The sequence below is a fragment of the Myotis daubentonii genome, chromosome 16, assembly GCF_963259705.1.
Source record: "Myotis daubentonii chromosome 16, mMyoDau2.1, whole genome shotgun sequence".
NCBI lineage: Eukaryota > Metazoa > Chordata > Mammalia > Chiroptera > Vespertilionidae > Myotis > Myotis daubentonii.
In genome coordinates this window covers 24,556,067-24,573,587 of record NC_081855.1, presented here as the reverse complement: position 1 = coordinate 24,573,587, position 17,521 = coordinate 24,556,067, and the positions used below count along the sequence as shown (strand labels likewise).

Below are 17,521 nucleotides of genomic sequence, written 5' to 3'. Positions count from 1 at the left end.
CAGGCCTGGGCAGGGGACCCCCAGGCCCCCGCCCAGGCCTGATGCCTCGGCCAGAGGAGTTGACCCTCATCACCCTCCGATCACCAATCACCGGATCGGCCCCTTGACCAGGCCTGAGGCCTTCGGCAGAGGTGTCAGGCCTGGGCAGGGGACCCCCAGCTCCCTGCGGTTGCAGGCTCCGCCCCTGCCCAGGCCTAACACCTCTGGCCTAGGCGTCTGGCCCGGGCAGCGAGGACCCGCAGCTGCAGCGGCCCCGTGATCGTGGGCTTCGCTTTAGGCCCAGGCAAGGGACCCCTAGCTCCCGGGACTGCCAGCTTCGACCGTGCCCAGCTCCCATCGCTGGCTCCACCCCTACTTCCTGCTATCACTGGCCAGGGCGGAAAAGGCACCTGATTCTCCGATCATGGCTGGGGGGCAGGGCAAAGGCGGCCCCAGTGCCGCCTTTGCCCTGCCCCCCAGCTCTTAGCTCCCCCCTGGGTTTCCGATCACTGTCAGTGGCAGGGGGCTTCTTCCTGCTTTCCCTTTCGCCTCCCTGCATTGTGCCTACATATGCAAATTAACCGCCATCTTGTTGGCAGTTAACTGCCAATCTTAGTTGGCAGTTAATTTGCATATAGCCCTGATTAGCCAATGAAAAGGGTAGCGTCATACGCCAATTACCATTTTTCTCTTTTATTAGTGTAGATTTTCATATCAACAGAGGTAACAGACTATTTTCACAATACCATATTTTCTTAATTCTTGTTTTGGTAGGGTTTTTCTTTTTATTTAAAATATTTGACTCAATAATGAACCTTAGAATTAATGAGTTCTAAACATTAAGGGACACCCTAACTGGTTTGGCTCAGTGGAAGAACTTGAGAAGAAATTCTGAGACTCTATGGACTGAAGGGTCCCAGGTTCAATTCTGGTCAAGGGCACATGCCTGGTAGGGAGCATGCAGGAGGCAACCGATCACTGATTCTCTCTTATCATTGATGTTTCTATCTCTCTCTCCCTCTCCCTTCCTCTCTGAAATCAATAAAAACATATTTAAAGAAAAATAAGTAATTTGGAGGTACTAAACATCAAGGAACCTATAATTAAGTAGTAATTGCTAGAAGAAAGATATGGGTTATGTGAAGACAAGTTAAATTTTGAAAGAGCTCTAGTTCTGTGTTCATCACTTTTTATTTTTTTATTTTAACATTTATTTATTTATTTTTGTTACTCCTCACCTGAGGATATTTTACCATTGATTTTTTTTAGAGAGAGTGGAAAGGAAGGGGAATCAGAGAGAGAGAATATCGATATGAGAGCCACACATCAATTGGTTGCCTACCGCACGCACCCCGACCAGTGCCAGGGATCGAGTCTGCAACCGAGGCACATGTCCTTGACCGGAATCAAACCCAGGACCCTTCAGTCCATGGGCCAACGCTCTATCCACTGAGCTAAACCAGCTAGGGCCCTCATTTCTTTTTTGTACCTAAGGAGGTTAGAGAAAGAACTAACAATTGCCTGGGAAAGGCAGGGACAAAGGTGCAGGAATATATACTTTACTTATACATCCTGGGCCTGGATACAGACAGAAAGTAAAAGCAGTTCCACACAGGTGGGAAGTCAGACTGGAAATGTTACTTCCAGATGTACCTTTATTTATTTCGTACTTATTTTTTGTCAGATATATTAGAGAATAAAAGTAGAATCACACTAAGGTATGTAAGCTGAGTGTGTATATGTTTTAGGGAAAGGGTGATGGACAGAATATTTTGAGTGATAAAGAGAGGAGAGATATTTGTTGTGAGAAGTAGTAGAATATCAGTTGTATCCATGATTCAGAACTATGTTCCAGAATTCCTGAGCCATAATTCCAATAGCTGATATAGTCTTAGGTCCATTAAATTAATACTTGCCTAATGGTCTTGCCTATTAAAAGTTGTCATTATTTCTGGACCATTGGCTCATAGATTTTCCTCTGTTTTCTACAGTTCTTGTGATAAAAATAGAATGCCTTAAGAAAACCACCTAAATAAGATGGCATAGCTGTCTTTACTGGCTTCTTGAGAGGTACTTGCCTCTAAAAATTTTCTCAATTATGTTTCTCATTCAAGATGGAAAGATAGAAACATATACATTTTGAGAAAAATCTAATTTGTCTCATGTACATATTTCATAAATGTAATTCCAACTTTCACATTTAAAATTCAATCCAAAATTCTATTTTGTATGCTTCAAAATTATCGCTGAGAGGGAAATTCCTTAAGGTGTTCAAAAATAGTGATGTAAAAAATGTTGGTACTATTAAAGTATACATATTTACCTAGTGGTTAAGAGTTAAACAGTGCTATTAATCATTTCAATATGTGAACCAAAGACTGCATGTTCCTAGTAAAATGTGAGCATAAAACTGATACCTATTGATGTCGCATTCTCATGCATCACTAATGCATTTTGGAAAGCAATTTGGAAGTACATATTGAGCTTTGGAACTGTTAAGTACTTAAGACTGAGAATTCCAAGGAAAAGAAATCCAAAATATAGGGGGAAATTAATGCATAAATATGGTGATTATAGCATATTTTATAATGGTTTCAAACACCTTACCATCTAAAATAGAGAATAAGGAGTATTTGAGATCTTGCTCCCTGGCATATGTTTTCAGTTTTGGCTCAGACTCTTAATTGCTTATAAAAATTCTCTAAATGAATAAATAAGAGATGTAATTTAAGTGATTATGGCCAATCTGCTTAATAAAACTTTTTTGTTGTTGTTAATCCTCACCCAAGGATATTTTTCCATTGATTTTTAGAGAGAATGGAAGGAAGGGGGAGAGTCAGAGAAAGAGGAACATTGATGTGAGAGAGACACATCGATTGGTTACCTCCCACATGCACACCAACCAGGGTTTGGGATGGAGCCCACCATCGAGGGATGTGCCCTTGACTGGAATTGAATTTGGGACCCTTTAGTCCACAGATTGATGCTCTATCTACTAAACCAAACTGGCTAGGGCTACTTGATAAAATTTTAGTCAGCCTTTTCAATGATGGCTACAAACATAGTATTAACATGAATGTGTTTAATATAATAAACATATTTTTTTTTTAAATATATATTTATTGATTTTTTACAGAGAAGAAGGGAGAGAGATAGAGAGTTAGAAACATCGATGAGAGAGAAACATCGATCAGCTGCCTCCTGCACACCCCCCACTGGAGATGTGCCCGCAACCCAGGCACATGCCCTTGACCGGAATCGAACCTGGGACCCCTCAGTCCGCAGGCAGACGCTCCGTCCACTGAGCCAAACCGGTCTCGGCTAATAAACATATTATGATGTATTGAATAAAACAAAAAAGACAGCACTTAAAGTGAATTGAAGAAATGCTAGTAGTGGTGATATTAATATGGTAGATTGGTTTATTTTTTTATTTTACTATATTTTATGTAGTGGTTAGTATTACTTTAATAATAGAAAATACAAAAGGTTAGTATTAAAAATAATAGAACAATAGGAGGATAAATCTATAGTGCTTTGAGTTGCTACTTCATTTTTAGAGCTGATGTTTACATTTCATGTGGAATGTATGACTATGAATCACTTTGAGGTAAGGTGGCAACTACTGAAGCCAATCTAGGTATGTGCCTTGACTGGAAATTGAACCTGTTACCTTTTGGTGCACAGAGACAACGCTCCTACCAACTACAAAAACTTTGAAAAATCATAACAGCTATATATTTTCTGTACTTTGTGCTTACTGGTCGTACAAAATTAAATAAATAAAAATCACTAAAAACACATCCTCGAGTGAGGATTCAAGAAAGTTTTTTTTTTTTTAAGTTCACATGGAATTTAATACTTATGCTGTTATCTTGCTGAAATTTTAATGTAAATCACATATGAGAAACCATTATTTGAAATAGAGGTGGAACTAGAGTGAATGCTAATTGTTTCTAAATGAAAAATAATTCTATTTGAAGATTGCTGTAAATCTCCAAATGAACCAAGAATTGTTTCTTTAGGTTAAAACACCAACAAATTAAGCCTCACTTGACTCTTCTTATACTTGATGCACGAAATTCGTGCACTCGGGCAGGGGGGTGGGGGGGCTTAGCCCGTATTGCGAGAGGGCGAGGGACCCCACCAGTGCACTATCGGGGCCAGGGAGGGACCACGGGAGGGCTCCAGGATGTGTCCTGCCTCTCTCGCTCAATCCCGATCAGCCGGACCCCAACAGCAAGCTAACCTACTGGTCAGAGCATCTGCCTCTGGTGGTCATGCACATCATAGCGACTGGTTGACCCCCATAGTCAACTGTCTGCCCCCTGTTGGTCAGTGCACATCATAGGGAGTGGTTGAGCAGCCTTAGCATATCATTAGCATATTACGCTTTGATTGGCTGAAAGGCTGACCAATCAGACACTTAGCATATTAAGCTTTTATTATGTGAGATTTACATTAAAATTTCAGCAAGATAACAGCATGATTATAAATATTAAATTCCATGTGAATTTTAAAAAACTTTTTAAAATGCTCACCCGAGGATATTTTTTCCATTGATTTTTAGAGAGTAGAAGGAAGAGAGGGAGGGTGAAGAGAGAAGGAAAGAGAAACATTGATATGAGAGAGACACATTAATTGGTTGCCTCCGACATGTGCTGGGGATCGAACCTGCAATCCAGGCATATGCCCTTGACCAGGAATCGAACTTGTGACCCTTCAGTGCACGGACCAATGCTCTACCAACTAAACACACCAGCCAGGGCTTAGTTATTTTTAGAGAGGGGAAGGGAGAGAGAGACAGAGACAGACATTGTTGTGAGCGAGAAACATCTATCAGTTGCTTCCTGTACATGGTCCCCACTGGGGATTGAACCCACAACCAAGGTATGTGCCCTGACTGGGAATCGAACTGTGACCTGGTTCATGGGAGGACGCTCAACCAACTGAACCACACTGGCTGGTCTGCGTTTTTTAATTTGCATGTATTGCCCTTGCTAAACTGTCTTTTTGGGGGTTCTTTTAGGGCACTTTTAAAAACTTAGTGCATAAAAACTAGCACATTTGTCAAGCTAGATTTCTGTAGAGAGCAGAGTATTGGCATAAGTTCTCAAATATCTTGAAACCTGATTATTTAATGCTCCTTTACAAATTCTCTTTATTTTTTTTAACTTTTTATCATGGAAAATTTTAAACATACACAAAAGTAGAAAAAATTAGTACAATGAAATTCCCAAGTACTCATCACCCAGCTTTAGGAGTTATCAGTGCTAATTTTTTTCTTTTCACAGTTGGGTTTTATGCCTGTCGCCAAGGGACGTGGCTTTGGTGCAATGCAGCTTCCACCTCACCCTCTTGGCCTGGTGGCCGGGTATCCCTATCCAGCCCAGGTCCCCATTCCTACCATTCTCTATGCATCCTCTACCCTTCCTTTTTTTGTAAATTGTCTCCTCAGCTGTGTCTAATTTGTTAATTCCGGGTAAATGTTTTTCAATTTAGTTGCTTTTCCAGTCTGGCCTTGGGATGAGGTGCACTACATGTCTGCCTAGTTGGCTGCCATTTTCTTCTCCTAATTTTTTCTTATCCCCTTGTTCTACACACACAACTTTTTTTGCAAGGGTCGGGGGAGGTCAGGAGTTAGGGAATAGTGTCTGGAGTATTTAAGAGCAAATCACACCCGGCCAGTGTGGCTTGGTGGTTGAGCATTGACCCATGAACCAAGAGGTCACTGGTTCAATTCCTGATCAGGGCACATGCCCGGGTTGTGGGCTCAATCCGCAGTGGGAGGTGTGCAGAAGGCAGCCAATTGATGCTGTTTCTCTCTCACCAATGTTTTTATCTCTCTATCCCTTTCCCCTTTCTCTCTAAAATCAATAAAAACATATTTTTTAAAAAGGCAAATTCCAACATGGTATTATTTCACTCTTAAAAATAGGTAAGGCCCTAGCTGGTTTGGCTCAGTGCATACAGCGTTGGCCTGCAGACTGAAGGGTCCCAGGTTCAATTCCAGTCAGGGGCACATGCCCAGGTTGCAGGCTCGATCCCCAATGTGGGGTGTGCAGGAGGCAGCTGATCAATGATTCTCTCTCATCATTGATGTTCCTATCTCTCTCTCCCTCTCACTTCCTCTCTGAAATCAATAAAAATTTATTTTAAAAAAGATGTAGTTTTTTTTTAAAAAAAAAAAAAGTAGGTAAGGACTTTTTCACAATAATTCCATCGTGATAGCTAACAGAAATAAATGTTTAATAATATCAACTACTCAGTCCATGTCTAAATTTCCCCTTTTATCTCAATTAATTTTTAAGTTGGTTCATTTGGATTGGGGCCCACACAAGGTCCAGATACTGCATTTAGTTAATTGTCTTGCCTATAACAGGCCCCACTCCACCCCCTTTTTTAAACTGTGGATTGGATTCTTTACTCAGTGGGAATTCTCATATTCTGGATTTGGCTGATTGCATCCTCATGTTGTCATTTAATGTATTCCTCTCTACTTCATATTTCTTGTAAACTGATAATTAGATTTAAAGGCATGATTAAATTTAGATTCAATATTTTTCTTTAAAAAAATTTTGCAAGGGATTTTTGTAAGGGTACTTCCTTTTGCATCATATCAAGAAATATGTCTAGTTCCACTTTTTAAGTTATATTATATTGATTAGTGTATTCCAGGTATTATCAATCTGATCATTCATTAAATGGTTCAACATTTTTTTCATTGTCTATTGACTTTATTATGGTTTTTTACATTTAAAAAAATTATATGCAGTCAAGTATTTTTATTTGGAATACCTCCCAATTTTCTGGAACTGATTATGATGACTACCCACCCACTCTAGTTACATAGAATCTTCTAACTTTTTAATGAAAATTTTATAGTTTTTGTTTTTTACTTTGTTCCATTTGGAACATGGTATACAATGGGGTTCCACTTTTATTTCCTTCCAGATGGCTGGCCAATTGTGCCTGTATTATTTATTTTAAAATCTACTGAGATCTGCATTCTGTTTCACTAATTTTCAATTTCTATAGCAGTATCATGTTTCGCTTATTAAATGACATGTTATGTCTGTTAAGATTGGTTTTTCCTCACCCATTTTCTTTTTCATTCAACTTTTTTTAAAATATATTTTTTTTACTTCAGAGAGGAAGGGAGAAGGAGAGAGAGATAGAAACATCAATGATGAGAGAGAATCATTGTTCTGCTGCCTCCTGCACGCTCACATTGGGGATTGAGCTCGCTACCCAGGCATGTATCCTGACCAGGAATCAAACCCTGCCTTCCCAGTTCATAGGTCGATGCTCAACCCCTGAGCCACGCCGGCCAGGCTCATTTAATGTTTTACCTAATGGGTTTAATAGCCATTGATGATAATTGCCTTGATTTATTATTTTAATAGAGGTTATTGCCTTTGCTTTTAAGAACTTGATTTTACACATTTTATTTTTAAATTATTTATTTATTTCTAATCCTCACCTGAGGATATTTTTTCTATTGATTTCCAGAGAGAGTGGAAGGGAGGGAGAAGGAGAGAGAGAGAGGAAGAGAAACATTGACATGAGAGAGACACATTGATTGGCTGCTTCCCACATGCACCCCTACCCAGGCTGGAGAACCTGCAACCGAGTTATATGCCCTTGACCAGGAATCAAATCTGAGAGCTTTTGGTCTGCGGGCTAACACTCTAACCACTGAGAAAAATCAGCCAGAGCTTGATTTTACATATTTTAGAAATATAAATTATGCATGATTGCTACAGTATACCTCTTTTGTTTTTTTAATATTTTTTTAAAGATTTCTCTTTATTTTATAGCTGAGTAGCATTCCATTGTGTAAATGGGCCACAGCTGCTTTTTTTTTGTTTTCCTTTTAAAAATATTTTTATATTATTTTATTAATTCCAGAGAGAAGAAGGGAGAGGGAGAGATAGAAACATCAGTGGTAAAAGAGGATCATTGATCGGCTGTCTCCTGTACGCCCCATACTAGGGATCGAGCTCGCAACCAGGGCATATGCCCTGACTGGGAATCAAACTGTGATCTCCTGGTTCAAAGGTCGACACTCAACCTCTGAGCCACACCGGCTAGGCTGATTTTTATTTTTTTATTTTTTAATATATTTTATTGATTTTTCACAGAGAGGAAGGGAGAGGGATAGAGAGTTAGAAACATCGATGAGAGAGAAACATCGATCAGCCGCCTCCCGCACACTCCCCACTGGGGATGTGCCTGCAACCAAGGTACATGCCCTTGACTGGAATCGAACCTGAGACCCTTGAGTCCGCAGGCCGACGCTCTGTCCACTGAGCCAAACCGGTTAGGGCTAGGCTGATTTTTAAATGTACATCCATAAAATAGCAAGAGTGAATTTCTTTATGACTCACTTCAAAACTGAATAATTATTGCTTCCTTAGTTTTTACATTTTTAAATCAACTTTCTTTTTGCTTCTTTCCTCCAACCCCTAACAGATTGAAGAAGAGATGTTGGCTTTGCAGAATGAACGCACAGAACGAATACGAAGTCTGCTGGAGCGTCAAGCCAGAGAAATCGAAGCTTTTGACTCTGAAAGTATGAGACTGGGTTTTAGTAACATGGTCCTTTCTAATCTCTCCCCTGAGGCATTCAGCCACAGCTACCCAGGAGCTTCTGGTTGGTCTCACAACCCTACTGGGGGTCCAGGACCTCACTGGGGTCATCCCATGGGTGGCCCACCACAAGCTTGGGGCCATCCGATGCAAGGTGGACCCCAGCCATGGGGTCACCCCTCAGGGCCAATGCAAGGGGTGCCCCGAGGTAGCAGTATGGGGGTCCGCAACAGCCCTCAGGCTCTGAGGCGAACAGCTTCTGGGGGACGGACGGAGCAGGGCATGAGCAGAAGCACGAGTGTCACCTCACAGATCTCCAATGGGTCACATCTGTCTTACACATAGCTTAATAGTTGAAAGTGGCAATTCTGCTGGAGCTGTCTGCCAAAAGAAACTCCCTACAGACATCGTCACAGCAGCCTCCTCACTTGGGTACTACAGTGTGGAAGCTGAATGCATATGGTATATTTTATTCATTTTTTTAAAGCGTTCTGTTTTGTGTTTACTAATTTGGATGTCATAGTATTTGGCTGCCAGGTTTTGGGTTTTGTTTTTAACTTTTGGAGAAATTTAAAAGGGGGAATTGATATGTATGTGTGTGTGCACGCATGCACACATACACACACACACATCATGTGTGTGGTAAAAAGAAATTGGCTAGATAGGGGATATTTTCTGAACACTGCAGATATATAATACAACAGAATGGCTTGAGTCATCACTTTTGGGCAACTACATCCTAAGAAGTTTGTGAAAAGATCTAAAGCCTTTCTCCATACCCCAAATTCTTATGAACCACTCACAGCAGGCAGCATATGCTAAAACAAGTTATCATAGAAACACACTTGTATCCCCTCACCAGTACATTTTCTTTATTACGTTGGTCTGACTTCTCAGCCTCATTTGGAGTAAAAAAGTGGAAAGCCATGAACACTGAAGGGTTGCATTGACTTTTTCAGAGAGTAGAAAACAACTGAGTTCTTTTTCTGAATGCTGTGTAGACTTGCCAGTGATTCCCCCCACCCCCGCCCCCGCCACCCCCATTCATTTGTGCCTTCTTTGTGGCATGGTGAGATGGAGGTGCTTAAGGAGATCACAAGTTGTGTGGGAATTTCATCCAATAAACCTGTGAGCCTTCAAAGGGAAAGACCAGAAGGGTAAGAGGTCCCTGAAAGTTCATATGATAGGTGTGTTCAGCAGCAGAGTGAGGAGATGAAGCCTATATATCCTGATGTTTTGTTGCTTATACTGTGATATTTCATCCTAGCTAAGCTCTGTAACTCCCAAAACCCTAAACAGTACTTTTTACTTTGTACAAAAACAAAGACGTATAGCCAATACACATCAAATGCCTGAGGTATTTGAATAATGCCATATTTGCAAACTGCCACCTTTTGGAATTCTCATCACACTACATAGACATTAATTTGACTATCCCCTTTTGGCTTATGGGATTTCCTGTTTACAAGTAGAATAGCCAATTATTTAAAGTTTAGTTGCCATAGTGAACCAGGAGTCACTGAGCCAATGACTTTACCAGCTGCTGACTAACCCTCACTACCACTGTAGATTTTGCTGCATGTGCAGGTCCTCTTTTTTTTTCTTTTTTAATTACTGTTTTTGTTGCTGCAATACTTTACAAACTTCTAGTTCCTTGAGACTTGGTGACCATTTGACATCATGTTAATAACATCATACTATAGGAAACACCACTTCCTGAAGTCTCTAGCGTCTGCTAAATTACTACTGAAAAGGAACTAACAAGTTTGGCAAATTAAGAATAAAAAAGTAAAGTAAGTTATAGTGGTCAGGGAATCTCTTGACAAAAGCTAACCTTTTTTTCCAGAGAGGGGCATGTTTTGTTTGTTTTGTTATGTTTTGTTTTGTTTTGTTTTTCAATGAAGGATCAACCCAGTGCTGAACGTCAGATGTTACTTGGTATTCCATTGCTAGTGTGGAAATTTAGTTGAAGGTGGATAGGGAGCTGTATTACTTGAAGAAAAAAAAATTTCTTTCCAGTGACATACCAGAATTTCTACAAGTTATTGTCCTGCCCCCTCCCCAGTTGTCTTGAAGAACCCTTGCTGCTAACTATGGGTCCTTCTTTTCATATAGTCAAAGTTTCCAGTCCCTCTCAATGATACTTTTTACCTAGGCCAGACTGATGACCAAATGTAATCTTATCACTTTTGAAATCTTGGTTTTCTCAATTAAATTTAAGTCTTCCCCAGGTATGTCAGTCCAATCTCCAAGGATCATCCCCTTTAGGAGTTTCTGGAATTCATTTAAAGGTAACTGGAAGAAAAATTAATATTTTAATGTAAATATTTTAAAAGCCAGTATCACAATAGAATTCACACAATTTTAGGCAGTGTTTCAGGTAGCACTCTGATACATTATCCTCTTGGCCATGCTCGAGATCACCAACTTTTAGATGAACAGGACATGTACTTGTCATATCTAGTGAAAGGGGCTTTTAATTTTCTCCATATATTTTTTGCATTCAAATATTATATAATATTTCAAACAAATTGAAATATCTACTTATTTGGAAGAAAATTATAGAAGAGAGCTTTAGAATTAATAAAATGCCCAAAAAATATAATGAATTTGATAGTTAAAAAAAAAAATTCTTATTAACCCCTCTGTACTACTAGAGGGATAGAATAGAAAAGCAGATCCATTCTGCACACAAAACTCTTTAAAATCCAAACTACTTCCAGAGACTTAGAATTAGTCAAATTGAATTACTGAGTTTGTGCAGAGCATATGTACTAGTAAAATTGTGATTGAATGCTGACTCCAAAGGTCTACCCAGTTGGGCTTTGTATCTGATTTATCTGTGGGGCAACCAGTTTTAACATGTAGGTCATGAGTATACCTGGATTATTCCATTAAATTAATTTTATTTTAAAAATATATAGTTTGCAAAAATGATTAATTAATTGGTGTGTGTTTATAAGAACTAACTTCTGAGGAATCTCATACATGGTAGGAATCAGTAAAGAATAAAGCTTGTAGCAAGAAACTTTGAAAAGTTTAGAGATTCTAAAGAAAGAAGCAGGCACTTTCTAAATCAGTGTGCAAATGTCAATATTTGATCAAATTACTACCTCCTCCAAGAGTTGGTGTTCACTCAGTACATATGTGTTTAAGAAAATAAAAAGTATGAGAAATTTGTCCAGCATATTAGAAAGTTATTAATGCTATATCTGGTATCCAGAATTTGGCAGTAAAAATTTTCTTATGTTCACTGTATCTCCCTTTAGTTAGCGTTTTCAAAAGCAAAACCTCATATCTGGATAAATATTATTTCTAATTGGATTCCCTTCCTTTTGCACATATTTTTCTCCTCTTATTAAAGTCAGATCTAACCCCAAATTATAGTTTCTTCATTATATAGTAATGTTAGCTGGAAAATGTTTATATTATTTTTATTCAGAGCTACCCTTTTTTGTAGTCAATTCTGTCCCTAGGGATGAATAGTTCTACATTTGATGCCATGCCTTAGGTATAATATGCTTGGTACTAGAGGCCAAGGATTTATAGGGAAATTAAACTATTTAGTATAGTCATGATTTTCAACTGCCCAGACATCAGGTCAACACTATTTAGTACACTAAAGAAACTGTCCTTGATCCTCCCTCCCACTCCCACCTAATTTTCCTCATCCCCTTTTCAAAAATCAAAAACTCTATGAGTGTCTTTTTCAGACCATAAGACAGACATTAGTAACTTTCTACTTCTTTAAGTGCTAAATGTCTGGCATTTTAAACTTTTATAAAATACATTGTGTTGGACACTGGAATAATGCTGTTTATTTTCACCTGTGAAAAATGACTTTATTGTACTTGAAACACCTCCTTTGCATTTCTCCATTTGTGCCATTCACTAGTGGAAATAAATTGTATTATACCATGATCTACTGGCTTTTTAAAACTGTGTTAAATATGCACATTTTTGGTATAGCTATTATCATTTGTATGTATATATTGTATATACATATGAGTGTCTGTGTGTGTGTAGGTAGATGGATGTAACTCATACTGTACATTTCCATCAGGGCACTTAAGGTTCTGTTATTTTGTTTTGTTATTTCAAATCCTCAGTTAAGGCAAGAATGCATGTGTTTAAGAATGAGTACTCTGGGGTGATATTTATGAGAAGGTGGTCATTAGCTGCAGTCTTTTCTCTTTTAATCCCCTCTTAACATTTGTGTGAGTGGAAAGAAAGTTAAGTAAAATGTGGAGCCATACATTGCAAAGACAGTAAAATAGTGCTGGGGAAGGAGCCATTTAGTGTTTCTATGAGTTTGTGTCTCGAGGCAGTAAAGATAAGTGATGCAGAGAGAAGTGAACCATGGAAATTAAAAACGCTGTTGGTGATTCCTCTGCAAAGATGATAGAAGAACCAATAAATCACACAATCTTCATGTGCAGTCTATGTATTAAGTAGTGATGTCATTGATTCTCTTACTCTTTTTACTCCATTAATACCAATAATTACAAATTTTGCTAAGGACCAAAACAGCCAAGAAAAGAATTACTGCTGAAGCATCTAAAGTTCTCTTAAACTATAAAATCAATAGGAAATGGCCACTGGGAGAGAAGGATATGGCATTGGCATGGGACTTTCTCCCTTTAGCTGCCTCTTCTTACTTGCTAATAGTAAGTTCTTTGTGTACCTCCCACCCCTTCTGAGCCACTATTCAAGCAGAGATTTGGCTCAACCTAGCAACCCTTTCCTAGGAGGTTTATGGTCTTTTGCTTTGTCCCATGCTCACAATGTGAAGTGTCTAGTGTGTATTCAAGTCAGAAAATAATACATTTAAGGTATATGAGTCTTCTATAATGATGAAAGAAGAGGTTTTTGTTTCTTAGATAGAAAACTGCCTTCTCTAAGGAACAAAGCCAAAACTTGGGCTGTCATCTTTGAGCTGCTTATCAAAATACAGACCATTATTAAAGACAAACAATTTCTTTATTTTGTTTTCCCTCATCTAACATGATAGATAGTGCCCCAAGCAGGTTCTAGCATTGCCTTTGAAAAGGCACTCACTCAGTTGTTAAAACTGGAAAATTCCCATCCTCAGATTCCTAAAAGAATGGAGAGTGTGCTGTACACTTAGCAGACTTGCCTCTTGTATGCAAGGACTACTGATTGAAGTCTATTTTGCTGTGTGTCTGGTTATGTTGTCTGCACTTTTATGAAATCACTACAGTAGACTACATTGGAAATGACTATTAATTTGTAAAGAAGTAAGTTTTATTAATAACTGTCTAGAAAAAGAAAGTGAAGCTGAGAACTCTTCCTTTATTGTATATTTATATTTTCTACTGAACTCTGGGAGCCCTCTTGAAAGTCACATTGACTAATTTTTCCCTCGTTTATATTCAGACTTCCAAAATTTCACTAAAACAAGGGAAGAGAGAACCCACTTGGCCTAATGGTAGCCTTCAGAGCATAAGAAATACATAAATTAGTATGCACCTTATCTGCCTGTTGTGGGTTTTTTAAACTTGCACTTCCCACCTACCCCAAAAAATAGATGTTCTTTAAAGAAAATAAATGAAGAGATTACATCTGGGGAGCCATTTACTATGTCACCATCACTGTTAACTGTTTCCCAGCAATCCTAACTGAAGTTTCAGAGATTTTGTGTGTGTGTGAATGCATCTGTGTTGGGTTTGTTTGTTTATAAATATCAAGAGATTCTCCTTTAAGTAGAAAAAAAGGTTAATACTCTCTGAAACCAGATACCCATTGGATATACTAATCTGAACATCTGTAGGTAGTTTGCCATGAAAAAGTGGAGAGAAGACGAGACTTCTGAATGAATGAAAAGGGTATTTTGATGCCCAAGAATTCCCCCCAAAGTACGGGTAATTCAACCTGCACAGTTTCCTTTTCACTCATAGTTTGTAGTAATTGTGAGTAAAAAATCATGTAATTATCTGTAAATATGTAGCTAACAAATTGACCTAGTTTCTGTATTTTTTTGTTTTTGTACTAAAGTTTATAAGTCTGTGCCAGCTAGAGAGAAGTTGCTGTGATTGCCGATTGTGGTCCTAGCATCTAACCCTGAAACCATCCTAGGTGGCATTTTTAGAATTAATGCTTAAATGTTGTTAAACAGGGGGAAATGAAGCTTAATCATTGGTCAGGTTTAAATCTTTTGAAGTGAAGTCATTTTATTTAATATAATGATTACATGTCCTCAATCATGAATGAGGTAGGTAGGGAGCCTCCCTCCCCCAGTGGCCATGTTTACAGAAGTGTGTATTTGTTTATAAAGTGAAGAGTTTTAATGTTTATGTAAATTATGCAGGTAACATTATGGCTTGGAACTGTTTATTGGGCTCTTTAGCTGAATTTTCAAATGAAATGAACTATTCTTATTGCTGGCACATTGATCCCATTGCTGGAGCATTTTTCCTCTTTCCAGAATTACATTTGTTCCTTTGTCATTATCCCCATTTAACTTTTCTCTGATATGCCTTGTAATCCTAGCCCTAAGGTATTTAAGACTAGAGAACATAGACAAGGAAAATGCATTTTTTAAAATCTATGAACCCTCATTTGTATGCTTTCAGTACTCATATGTTTCTATGGCAACTCCAAGGTCAGTGGAGTTTAGAAATGAGATACGTGTGTACTCTTTGCTTTTGCATGGCTTGGCTTAGCATCAGAGGTATATTAGGGCCACTTGAAAGCATGAAGACCAGTTGTATGAGAACAGGTTTCTCTTAGTGGCATATTTTGCTTTTTCTGAGCCCTCAAATACATTGCCTCCGCATGAACATTATTGTTACTATAAATTGTACATGGTCATGGAGTGAATTGTGTGATTTAAAAAGATGTAACTGCTTAATGTTTGCAGATTCTGGCTGATCCATGTGACTATTTGATATATACCAAACAAATGAAGAGAGGGGTATTGGAACCCTTCTAACCCCCTTTTTTGTCATAGGCAGGTATATTCAGTTTAATATGTTGGCTGCCCCTGGTGTGTTGCCAGACAGCTCTTTTTTGGTGCCCATTCCACATGTGCTCCCTTGCATTTCATAGTATCACAGAAACTACCACCCCTTCTCCCAAGTAGCATTTTATGTGTTACACATTTTATTCCACATTAAATGGGAATTGTGCCTACTTAAAGTGCCCCTGTAATTAATTACATACACATGCCCTAAAATCCAAGCCAGAGTCACAAGGTGGAAATTTAAAAAAAAAAAAAAAAAAAAAAAAAGTCCACTTGAGGCCAGTAATTTATTTGACAAAGTATTTTACCACATTATCGTGACACTTGATATATGAGCCTATTAGGAGTGGCAGGTGATTTCATAGAGCAAAATCCAAGTGGAGAGGGATATGTAAGGTTTCTATTAAGAGATAATTTTGTTCTTATTTTACCTTCCCTTTTATGATCCTTCTCTTCGAGGTTAGAAAAAGTTAATTCTCCAAATTTATTTTGTTTTTTATCTTTTAGGGAAATTTTTACAAAATCGATGGTCTGATGTAAATAACGTTTTACAGTGCACATAACTCCCCCAGACTATTCCAACCTGATAATTTGTAAATGCTTTAGAGTTTTTTAAATTAACACTTGTGTTGCTAAATCCTATTTATGTAAGTCTGCTAAAATTTTTAACCCATTTAAAACTTACGACATTTAAATAATGGATGGGTTACTCTGAGCAATTTAGCTTTCAGAACCCCCTTGTTTTAGTATATGAAAAAGATCGCCTAATGCGTATTAATGAGGTTGGAGAGACTATGAGAAATATGTATAGTGTATATTTTAAAACAGCTTTGCTTGTATTGTGAAGATTTAAAAACAAACTTGAGATTTTTAACGTAACTATTAACACAGTTTTAACATAAGTTATCCCACTGGGTTTAAGAGCATCTTGAATGTATAATCCTTTTTGTAACCCAGGTTGGTCTCTGCTTTTACCAGTCATCCAAACATATTATTTATGTTTTTAATTTTATATACTCATTTCCCTTTGTTTTCCTCAACCAGCATGATTTTTTTGCACATGTATTGTAGAAATTTTTAAGAAGAAAAATTAATACATCATTTTCTCTGGGTTTTCTTCACTTCTCTCTTCCTTTCTACTAACCCCTTACCTTAAAGGCCATATCGCTCCATTTGCATTGTTTGTGCAAATGCCAGGGTTGGTTTTTATTTTTATTTTTGCTATTTACCTAAAAAAAAAAAAAAAGAAGAAGAAGAAAAAGAAAAATGCTTCAGTCAATTGCTTTTTTATTTAAAAAATAAAAAAGAAAAAAAGCTGTAACCTTATCATTTCTGAGTAGACCATTGAGAGACGAATGCACACCTGTAATAGCCTAGGACCAGCTTTGGTGGCTGAAGGGAATATTTTAACTAAGCAAGAGGTTCTTTTCTAAAAGTGTTACATATTCTTTACAATCTCTTTTAGTTATTCCCACAAGTCAGGGGTCCAGATAAAATGAGGGTTATCAGCAAACTGATGTTATCATTGAGGTTCATCAATGAATTTGTACATTTCTAGTTCCCTTTGGTGAAGGGAAAAATGATGATTTTGCAAGACCTAGATTTTGGCTTGGTTTCTTGCCTCCTTTTTTGGCAGCCTACATCTTCTCATCTCCTAAAGCCCTTGAGCCTGTAGGGTTTTTGTAGTGGACGAAGGACTCGTGGTCTTCTAAAACTAGGACTGATTTTTTGTGTGTGTGAGAGAGATTATCATCTTGAAAGTGATGTTCTTCCACTTTACAGATGACTAATTTCAAATATATACAGTCCTCTCAATTTTCGGACCAAACAGATGCCCACAGTGGAGGCTTGTCGAGGGTTGCAATGGGGAGGAGCCTCTCCCTCACTGTCAGCACCAGCTGGTAAAGGTGGCTGTACAGGTGTGCATTTTCCCTTTGGTAGAAATGGTCCACAGCACTAACTGGTAAG

At 38.2% G+C, this 17,521-nt stretch overlaps 1 protein-coding gene across 5 annotated transcripts in view; it reads left to right on the top strand.

Annotated features, from left to right (window-relative positions):
* The window catches only part of TAOK1 (TAO kinase 1), a 117,657-nt gene extending 100,855 nt beyond the window's left edge, over positions 1-16,802 (top strand). For all 5 annotated transcript variants that reach the window (XM_059669303.1, XM_059669302.1, XM_059669301.1 and 2 more), the window contains one exon: positions 8,455-16,802. In XM_059669303.1, coding sequence (XP_059525286.1) covers positions 8,455-8,916 — 462 coding nt within the window. In that variant the 3' untranslated portion in view covers positions 8,917-16,802. The remainder of the gene's footprint in view (positions 1-8,454) is intronic.
* The last annotated feature ends 719 nt before the right edge of the window (positions 16,803-17,521 follow it).